Genomic DNA, 11,296 nt, shown 5'->3' with positions numbered 1-11,296 from the left:
ATATATATATATATATATATATATATATATATATATATATATATATATCATCCTTCATCCAAAGGACTTCATCAGTTTGAAGAGTCACAACAAACTCAGTCCCACAAGCAGCACACTCCCATAGTGGACCAACCAGTTTGATGGTGACAAGATTTTTTCTGGAGTCCGCCCTCTCCCCTATTGACTCCTCTGAGGCAGCCATGGCCAAAGTGGTTCAAAACATCAAAGTCCATGCTCAATAAGCCAAGTAAAAAAATTGAATAAGTCCTTTGTATGAAGGATGAAACGTTAAAACAAAAAAAAAAAAAAAAAAAACACCGTCCAGAGGGTCTGATTTAACCGTTGGATTTTTTTTACTTGGATTAGCGAGAATGAACTTTGATTACAGTGGTGCATTGAGATTGAGACTTTAAGTTCAGAACCTCGGCACCGAACCACTCACAAACCAGAAGAGGGATTTTGTCAGTGGTCAGCTCATTGTATGACTCTTGGGGAATTTTGGCCAGTATGCCAGCTAAATTGTTGCTACGAGAACTTTGAAGGAGAAATTTTGGATGAGATGACGTTTTTCCATGTGGACTCTCTCAGCAACGGTCTGATTGGTTGGAAGAGATGCAGAAGATTCCAGAGTTCAAAGTGGATCACTCCATTAAACCTAGTGACAAAGCATAACACCTTTATTTCTCTGATGCAAGCCATGATGGGTGTGGAACGGTGTCTTATTGGGCTGGAAAAGAATAATGCTTCACAATCGCTTCCTCGTTGGAAAAGCCAGAGTTGCTTCTTTTAAACTCGTCACGATTCCCCGGCTGAAGCAGACGGCTGCAGTTCTTGCAGTTCCAGTGGATAAGGTATTACAAAAAGAGCTGCAGTTAAAATTAGAAAGGTCCATTTTTTGGGGACTAATAGTACGACAGGATTAAAATATATCCACATTGAAGCCAGATATTTTCATACTTGTGCAAACAGAATTTCTGTTCTCAGTGGAGCAACAGATGTGAATCAGTGGAGACATGTTTGCTCCAAAGAAAACCCGGCATGTGACGCATCTGGAGGAATGAGAGCTGGTGAATTATTTAAAGGCAAGAGATGGATCACTGGACCGGAGTTTCTTCACAGATCGGAAGTGGAGTTAAGAGGATGACATTTTTTCAGGAGTCCTGCAGGTCACGGGATTCCCGCAGGATTTCGTCAGGACAGGAGTCAACTTTATTATAACTCACATGATTGGGATGGGACAGTACGAAAAGAAAAACTATAGGAACCACACATTTTACATTTTCATATTAAGAAACTGGTCCAGATGACATGATTTAACCATTTGTTTTTTGGTATCTACCTGGATTATTGAGCTTACAAACCTTTTTATAAGGACTACAGGCCATGTATTATTTGTTTTGTGACCTTTAGAAAAGGTTTTTGCTTGGATTAAAGCAATAAGCGCCTCCCTATTTCACCATAGATGAACTGTTCCTTTGCCATATCTTTTGAAATAAAACTGCAGAACACAAAGCAATATAAAAAAGAATGGGTAGAAGATCAAATCAAATTCAATGTATTTCCTAAACATTAAATGGAAGAGAAGAAAACAGGAGCGGTACAGGAGTGGGAGTGATTCTGACTGGGAGCAAGAGTCATCTTACCAGGAGTGGGACAGGACTGGATTTTTTCTGTGGGACTAGGACAGGACAGGAGTGAAAATCCACTCTTGTGTCATCCTCTAGGAGTGGTCTAAACCGAATGTTGAAGTCTGTGCAATTCCTGCAGATGACCCTGAGATTTTTTTAAAAAGAGCTGACTGTAAATGAGGCTGTTAAAGAATCAGAAAACGCTCCAAACAGTCTGATCCGCCACCTTTCCTCTTGGATGAAGCTTAAAAAAAATATGTTGCCTGGTGTTTAAAGCTTAAAGAAATCCTTGTGTTGTTGAGAAGGAAAATAAAGGAGTTTATGTAAATACAAATGAGAATTTTTCCATTTATTCCCAACTGATCTGAGACCAGATAACTCAATTGGAGATTCTATATTATTGTCTCATGAAGACTTTGAATGTCACCCTTAACTCTCTTCCTGAATCAATTTGCAGAACATGTAATATTCATTGAGGGTGAAAATGATGCACAAACATGTTCAAAAGTTATTAAACTTTAATATTCACCAGTATTTAGACGTGTTTCAATTAAATACACACTGACAGCAGATGAGACATTTGGAGATTGAAAGCAGCAAAGCAAAACAGTAACCAGCTCTGGTTTCCAGGCAACAGTTGTTTGGTCACCCTTTGTCAGGAGATGCGATGCTGGTGAAGGGACTGTGTTCATTCATGAGCTGAACGGTCACACGAAGGGCTCAGAAACTCAAACCAAAAACCAAGAAGACAGCTACCAGCAACAAAGTCTTTAAAATAAATATTACGTCACTTTTATATTGTTCCTTAAAAGTAAAAACGATCAAACCATCACTAAAACAAAAGCCCTCTTGCTTGAGTCAAACAAAATATTCAACTTCTATTTTTGTGGACTACCTGTAACGAGCTGCTCGAAAATATCAGTAGCCAGATGCATTTATTCAGCCATGTGCGCTGAGAGGTTTCAGTGTAATGTGACACCTGCTATTAGGTACAAAAAAAAGAGGAAAAAACCGGACTTCACATGAAAGCCCCCTCAATTTCCTTCAAAACATCCCCCTTTGGGGAAGCACACCCCAACTGTCAACCGTCCTCGAGCACAAACAGCGGCGCTGCACAACGATGAACACCTGTCCACACTTTTACACAAAACACCAGGCAGGAGGTGGAGTGAGTCACCTCTCAATTAAACGCTGACCTTACACTGAACCCAATCTGGTCTTTATTAAAAGAAAATAAATATAAATAAATCACAAAGCTAAGTAGAGGAATGAGTCCCGTTTTAAATGGTTAAAGTTTCTGTGTAAAAATAAGACAAGTGGGGGAAACTGTAGAGGAGAATATTAAAAACAAGCATTTCCTTGAAGGCCAAACAAAGACATCAATTTATCGCAAATGTGGTCCAGTTGTTCCAAGAAAAACAGCAGCATTCATCCAGTGATACACACTTTACACACAGTCACACAGAATGAGTGAATCCGTCTCAAGTGGAGTCCCATAATGAGATAAATGTGTGTGACCCACTGTTTGCAACAGCTTCACTGTAGATGTCATCTCGACCTTCGTTTATTATAATTATCCTGCTAAATGCTCTCATTAAAATGAAACCAAGATTTCTGCATTAAGATACGGTTCAAAACAGGTGGTTGATAAGAAATTATATTAAAATTGAGAAACTGAATTTTAAATGGTAAATGGACTGTACTTATTCTGTCTTGTGAAGACACTTTACACTCCAATCTGTGTCCTCATTTACCCATTCATTCAGCACTTTACTAGATCTCTACAAAACTTATTGAACAAATCATTCTAAAGAGATTAATCAGTGTTTTATCACATTTATACACCGATGGGACACACATTGGAGGCAATGAGGGGTTCATTGTCTTATCCAGGGACACTTCAGCATGTGACTGCTGGTGGATTCGAACCCCCAACTCTTGCACTAGCGGACGACTGCTCTAACCACTCAGCCACAGCCGCCCCGATTTTAACAAAGTGTAGCACGAATGCCAGCTTTGCTAAAATGTGTTGAATGAATTAATGGAATTGTTGAAGCAGAACTGAAACTAAAATCAACCCAATCTGCTAAAGTTAGCAAAACTAGCGAAAAGGCAAATATAGCAAATCAGTTGCCAAACTTAAAGATGCCAAAACTGCAGCTAAAAGCTAAAATTAGACAGAATATGAGCTCGAAGGAGTATAAAAACTGATTAAGTTTGATAAAGTTGATTCAAGAGAACAAGGTTTTTGAAGGAACGGAAGATAATTCAGTATCGATCAATCTTGCAAGCTGTTTTTGTTCTCTTGCTACTTTTTCTTTTAATTATACATTTAATTACCATTTTATTTTCTTTCTTTTCTTTTTTAATGTGTGCATCTTTTTTGATTGTCTATTGTTGTCGTTGTTGTCCACTGTCGTCATCACTCTTTGTTAAAATCAGGTCTCTCTTGTAAATGAGCCCCCGAGGCTCAATGGGACTAACCTGTATAAATAAAGTTTGAATGAATGAAAATATAGCTACAGTATTTATGGGGATTGTTTTTTTGGAAACGAAGGTAAATAACAAAATTAAAATGACAAAGACTGGAAATCTTGGCACCCTCATCCTTAATTAGCTGAATGTTTTTATATACTGTATGAATAGCAAAAATAACACCAAGTATAAGTAAGTAGTTCGACTGCATAAAACATATGGAAAGAACTATAAACAAGCAAACTGTCTAAATGCCGCATGAACATAAGAAAATGTTTTGCATGTTGGGACTCTGTACGAACATTCTGGTTCTTGAAAACATTGTGCGTGCAGCCTAAAGTCAAGAATGATTTCTAGTGAGTACAAATTCTTCTAATTTGTGTGATTTTTGGTCAAAGAAGTCTCCTCCTTTGTTATCAGAAAATAGGAGCAATCACAACAGTCATAGCAATTATTCCAAGTTCAATTCTAAATGTATGGAGAAACAAAAAAAAAAACCCCACAATTGCCTAGTTTGTCATTTTGATTTATTTGTGGCCAACACAGCAATTTACACTGGAAAATTCAACATATGAGGGCTTTGGTGGGAACATGTTATAATTCTAACCTTTATGGCAACAAAAATCACAGTAAGACCATGCATCCATCCCTTATCTTTATCTACTTCCTTTCAGGGTCACTGGTGCCCATATCCAGCCATCACTGTGAAAAAGGCGTGGGACACCCTGGACAAGTCTCCAGTCCATCACAAGGACACAAAGAGACAAACGAGACAACCAACCATTCACTCTCTCACTCACACCTAGAGACAATTTGGAGTTGCCAATCAGCCTAACATGCATGCTTTTGGTATGTGAGAGGAAACCGGAGTACCCGGAGAAAACCCATACATGCACAGAAAGAACATGCTAACTCCACCCTGAAAGGCCCCCAGCCAGGATTTGACCCAGAAACCTGCTTGCTGAGAGGTGGCGGCAGCTCTACCAACTGCGCCACCACAGTAAGAACTAAATATTTAAATGTATACCTACACCAGAGCTGATCTTATTGGATGTGTTAGAAGAATTCTGATTTAGATAGTTGAAGATACACAGAAGCTCTCCATCTTCTACCACTCTCCAGTAGTTGGGTCGATGAGGTAACGGGTCCAGGAGAGAAACCCTCTTCCCAGCAACACTGTCCAGCTCCTGCTGGGGGACCCAGAGGCATTCCCAACAACCCCTCCAGTAAGTTCTGGGTCTGCCTAGGGGCTTTTTCTCAATTGGACATGCTAAAAAAAATCTCCAAAAGGAAGTGTTCAAGAGACATCGAAATCACCTGAACCATCTCAACTGACTCCTTTCAATGTGAAGGAGCAGCCATGCTACTCTGTGCTTCCCCCGGATGATGGAGCTCCTCACCGTCTCTCCAAGGCTGAGCCTCCCTATGAAGGAAGATGATTTTGGCTGCTTGTAGCTGGGTTCTTGCTCTTTCAGTCATGATCCAAACCTCATGACCACAGGTGAAGGTTGGAACATACAAACCAATAAATCAAGAGCTTTGCCTTTTGACTCAACTCTGTCTTCACCACAACAGACCAAAGCAATCACCTCATTACCGAGGATGAGACCCTGATAAGGCAATTCATCTCCCCCTCCATTCTACCATCACTTGGGAACAAGATGCCCAGATATTTAATTTCCTCCACTTGAGGCAAAGACCACCCCACTCTGAACCAGAAGAGGCATTGCACCCACTTCCAGTTGAGAACCATGGCTTGACGTTGGAGGAGCTGACTCTCATCTCAGCCACTTCACACTCTGCTGGGAACCACCTCAGTCACTAACACTAAAAATCATGGTCAGAAGACACCAATAGAAACACATTGTCTGCATAAAGCAGAAATGAACCCCTGATGTTCTCAAACCAGACACCCTCCTCTACATGACTGTGGAGAAGAATCCTTCAACTTTCATTAAATAAAGAACTAGGACCTTCAAAGGATCCTTGGAATTTAAATGGTTCTTTAACAAGATATAACTGAATGAGATTCAAGAAATGTTGCTGTGAAGCATCTGACCTTGACTTTTGAAGTACATAGGAAGCTCTTACTCAGACAGACATAAATCATAAAAAAGAAGTTGTTTCCCAATGAAAACCAATGAACACATCATGAAACATAAAATCTTACAAAGACGACCCAGGACTGTTGAACAGCTAGAGTGCTACATCAATCAAGAACGGGCAACATTCCCCTCCCCAAAGTCCAGAAACTGGTCTAGGGGTGTTAAACTCAGTTATCAAAAGGAGACAAAATTTAAAAACTTTGTCCAAGCCACGGTGCACTTTCAGCTGATACCTAACTCGAGTCAGATACCTGATCTTTTCTTGGTTGCAGGTTCATGAACAAGAGTTTGATGTGTGTCACTTTACGTTCTGTTGATATTTCCACATCAGAATCAATGACAGAATGATCCAACCATCTTTCTGGTTTCAAAGTTTGCCAGCTTGAAAGAAAAGTCTACACCAAATGATGTATTTATCAGTTTTTAAAGAAAAATTTAGAAGAGATACAATATTTTACATTTAAATTATCATCTTGGGGGACCAGATTTGGCCCGTGGCCCTCGAGTTTGACATATGTGAAGATGATGACAGGCTGTGGTTCACAGAGGAGAAGATACTTCAGAGAAGTACACTTGCCACTTTTTAAAGATGTGTTGCCGTCTTCAAAAATCAAAATAACTTTATTTATATACTAGTGTGTATGTGTATAAACACACACGTGTATGTGTATATATATATATATATATATATATATACACACACATATATATACACACAAACGTATATATATATATATATTACACATTATTTAATTTTATGTATATTAAAAATATATATATTACATTTGAAAACATTTTATATATTCAGTGTTCAATTGTGAATAAAACGAGTTTGAGATTTGCAAAGCATTTCATTGTGATTTCCTTTACATTTTACATATTAACATTTTTGCATTGGGATTGTACAAAAACAAATTGTATGTCGAATATATTGTTAAGGCAATTAAGATAAGCTTAAAGGAAAGTCTCTTAAAATATTTCTTATTTACCCTCTCGTGGTATCGAAGACTTTATTGGTGCAAACAATGAATCGTAGTTAGCACGATCATCTTGATACTTTCCGGCAAAGGAATAATAGAAAAAAACCTGTGATCCTGACGCAAACCCACATCATTTATACATCTTCTCTGCTCTCATGAAGAGAAGCACCAAGGATGCAGAAGTGCTGAAGTCTTCTAGGCTCTTGTCACTTTAGGTGAAATACGTCATTACTGGTTTCTGGACATCAGCAGTGCAAACTTACCAGTCATTATTATAACAGTTTGACAGGGTTTGACAATGCATTTCCCCCTTGATATATATATAAATTTTTAATGCAACTAACTCATAAGTTCATTTAGCATGTGCCATGTTTCACATCACATGCTAACCCAGCCCCTCCTCGTTCTCCCAGCCTCAAGCTCACATGGCACTACCGCAAAGTCCAGTTGTCCGTTAGGATGACGACTGAATGCGAACAACAGAGAACGTCTCCCATTTTCTAACACCTGCCCTTAAAAGCTGCAAAGAGAGTGAGAGGAAAGAGAAAAGATGAAGTGTGAGGTGGAAAAAAGGGGAAGTGTTGTGGATAATGGGTGACAGAATGAAAGGAACTGGGTGCAGAGGAGAGTGGGAAAAAATGAACAATAACTGAGGCTGCATGAAAGAAACGATAGTAAGTTTTTACAGGGTTGAAAACGACAACTCACAGACACCATATAATTTAGAAAAATGCTTAGAAGAAACAATCGCATCGTAATAAATAAATGTTTAATACAGGGCGACAGTTATAAGTTGACATCTTAGGAAAATATTTATACAAGATTTAAAAAAATCAACTTTGAACTGTAGGAGTTTCAAGTTCATACTTAAAAAAAAAATAAAAAAAACAGCCTGGTTTTGAGGGAAAAAAAATCTACACACACAAATAAAATGTAACATCACATATAATTTTGGAATGATTAAGGGAGTGGAAATCAATGAAAGGCCTCAATGAGAGTATTCCATCAACAGGAATAAATTAAAAAAGGCCTGCTTTGGAGGAACTTCCAGATTGCAAAGTATTTTTTTTAAAGTGCAAAGCTGAAAATAAAATAAGACATTACAGAGCTCCACTCAAAGATCCAACATTCAGAATTCAAAATCATTTGACATCATTTTACAAAAGCAAAACTTTTTTTTTTAACCTTTAAAAGGCTGTGATTAAAATTAAATAACAGTTGGATAGCAATGATGAAAAGCACCATGTTTGTAGTCTTTTAAGACATCTTTGCAACCATCAAAACCAACTATTTAATAGTGGAAAACCTATTAAAACATAAACAATAGAAAAACTCCACTTATCTTTTATTAAGTCCATACACAACTGTGTACATTAACTTAAATATCCTCTTAAATGAAACTCTCGTTCTCAGCTGGAGCAACAAACAGATCATTCGATGGAAGGTTGTTGATGCTGAAGCTGATCACAGTTTCTTTTCTCGCTGCTTTCCGTTCCCGTTATGTCGCGCTCACATGTATCTGTTCTTGACGTACTCCCGGTACATCAGCATGTCGTCCCTACACAGCGCCCTCACCTGGCCCTGACCCGCCATCACGTGGCTCTCAAACACGTCACGACTGTCTCTGTCCACCTGTGGAACAGAAACCGCGTAGACGCCGTCGGTTGGGAAGCGTGAGACCGGTACCCTAGACGAAGAAAAAAGGAGAGGGGGAACCAATGGTAAGAGAAAAGTGCTTAAAGACCTGTTTTGTCATTAAAAAAAAAAGACTAAAAGCCTGTTTTGTTTTGTTTTAATCAAAGAAAGGATTTCTGTCTTTAAAAAACGCAAAGAAAACTATTTTTATCTGAGCAGCACAACAAAATGGTGTGAAAACCTGCTGCTCATAGCAGCCCTGGTAATGGAAGAAACACGAGGATGGTTGGAGACGGGTGTTTTTACAGCAGAATTACTCATGTTTTCTCAGAAACTAAACACTAAATCATGTCTCTTCATCGGCAGAATGGATTAACAACTGCATGCTTGTCAGGTTGTCCACTCAGCCGGACCGTTTTACAGCAGCTGGGGATCGGAGAGCTACATTACAGCTGCGCCTCGTTGGCAGTGAGCTGTTTGGAAGCCTTGGCAGATGTTCTAGTAGACAGAAGAAGCCTTGAGATAAATATTGATTTGAGTTTTTCATGCTTTGACTAGACGTATGAAAGAGATTAGTCAGCTGCCGACTGAGAGCAAAAACTTACAAACCTAACCAAAAGATGAGCAGTTCCAAGTCTGCACCTCAAAAATGAAACAAAAACGTATAAAGTCGCACTACGTCTTTAAAACAAAACGTCACGTGTTCACTTTGTGTGCTTTTTGAGCCAAAGAATATTATATTTAATGACCCAATTATTCTGTTCAGATAATCACAATTAAATTCAATGTGTCATGTGGTTAGTGCCTCGCAACAATCTGAATGTCGGTCTTTTTGATTTTCAGCAGGCATGTGAGGATTTTCTCCAGGTACCACAGTTTGGTTGAGACGTGGGTGAAGAAAAATATATGAATGAAGAAAAATCGTGAGGTTACTGTAGACCAGGTTTAGAAAAAATGCCTTGGCAATTTAAATGATTAGGAGCAGGAAACATATAGATGTTTTATATTTGAAATGACAAAATATATTGCTTTTCTTTCAGCTGCTCCATGTTCAGGGGCCACCATAGCAAGTCATCCTCCTCCACCTCACTCTGTCCTCACTAACTACCTCCACGTCTTTTCTAACTGCATCCATATACAGTGCCTTGCAAAAGTATTCGGCCCCCTTGAACTTTTCAACCTTTTTCCACATTTCAGGCTTCAAACATAAAGATATAAAATTTTAATTTTTTGTGAAGAATCAACAACTAGTGGGACACAATCGTGAAGTGGAATGAAATTTAATGGATGTGTCAAACTTTTTTAACAAATAAAAAACTGAAAAGTGGGGCGTGCAATATTATTGGGCCCCTTTACTTTCAGTGCAGCAAACTCACTCCAGAAGTTCAGTGAGGATCTATGAATGATCCAATGTTGTCCCAAATGACTGATGATGATAAATAGAATCCACCTGTGTGTAATCAAGTCTCCGTATAAATGCACCTGCTCTGTGATAAATGCACCTGCTCTGTGATAGTCTCAGGGTTCTGTTCAAAGTGCAGAGAGCATCATGAAGACCAAGGAACACACAGGCAGGTCCGAGATACTGTTGTGGAGAAGTTTAAAGCCGGATTTGGATACAAAAAGATTTCCCAAGCTTTAAACATTCAAGGAGCACTGTGCAAGCAATCATATTGAAATGGAAGGAGTATCAGACCATTGCAAATCTACCAAGACCCGGCCGTCCCTCTAAACTTTCATCTGGAACAAGGAGAAGACTGATCAGAGATGCAGCCAAGAGGCCCATGATCACTCTGGATGAACTGCAGAGATCTACAGCTGAGGTGGGAGAGTCTGTCCATAGGACAACAATCAGTCGTACACTGCACAAATCTGGCCTTTATGGAAGAGTGGCAAGAAGAAAGCCATTTCTCAAAGATATCCATAAAAAGTGTTGTTTAAAGTTTGTCACAAGCACCTGGGAGACACACCAAACATGTGGAAGAAGGTGCTCTGGTCAGAGGAAACCAAAATCAAACTGTTTGGCCACAATGCAAAACGATATGTTTGGCGTAAAAGCAACACAGCTCATCACCCTGAACACACCATCCCCACTGTCAAACATGGTGGTGGCAGCATCATGGTTTGGGCCTGCTTTTCATCAGCAGGGACAGGGAAGATGGTCAGAATTGATGGGAAGATGGATGGGACCAAATACAGGACCATTCTGGAAGAAAACCTGTTTGAGTCTGCAAGAGACCTGAGACTGGGACGGAGATTTATCTTCCAACAAGACAATGATCCAAAACATAAAGCCAAATCTACAATGGAATGGTTCACAAATAAACGTATCCAGGTGTTGGAATGGCCAAGTCAAAGTCCAGACCTGAATCCAATCGAGAATCTGTGGAAAGAGCTGAAGACTGCTGTTCACAAACGCTCTCCATCCAACCTCACTGAGCTCGAACTGTTTTGCAAGAAAGAATGGGCAAGA

At 39.2% G+C, this 11,296-nt stretch overlaps 1 protein-coding gene across 1 annotated transcript in view; it reads right to left on the bottom strand.

Annotated features, from left to right (window-relative positions):
- Positions 1–8,674: 8,674 nt before the first annotated feature.
- fig4a (FIG4 phosphoinositide 5-phosphatase a) overlaps positions 8,675–11,296 on the bottom strand; it is an 82,392-nt gene continuing 79,770 nt past the window's right edge. The window contains exon 24 of the mRNA XM_037685473.1: positions 8,675–8,875. Coding sequence (XP_037541401.1) covers positions 8,698–8,875 — 178 coding nt within the window. The 3' untranslated portion in view covers positions 8,675–8,697. The remainder of the gene's footprint in view (positions 8,876–11,296) is intronic.

This window comes from Nematolebias whitei, chromosome 12, assembly GCF_014905685.2.
Source record: "Nematolebias whitei isolate Nwh7 chromosome 12, NemWhi1, whole genome shotgun sequence".
Taxonomy (NCBI): Eukaryota; Metazoa; Chordata; class Actinopteri; order Cyprinodontiformes; family Rivulidae; genus Nematolebias; species Nematolebias whitei.
This window is presented reverse-complemented; position numbering and strand designations above follow the sequence as displayed.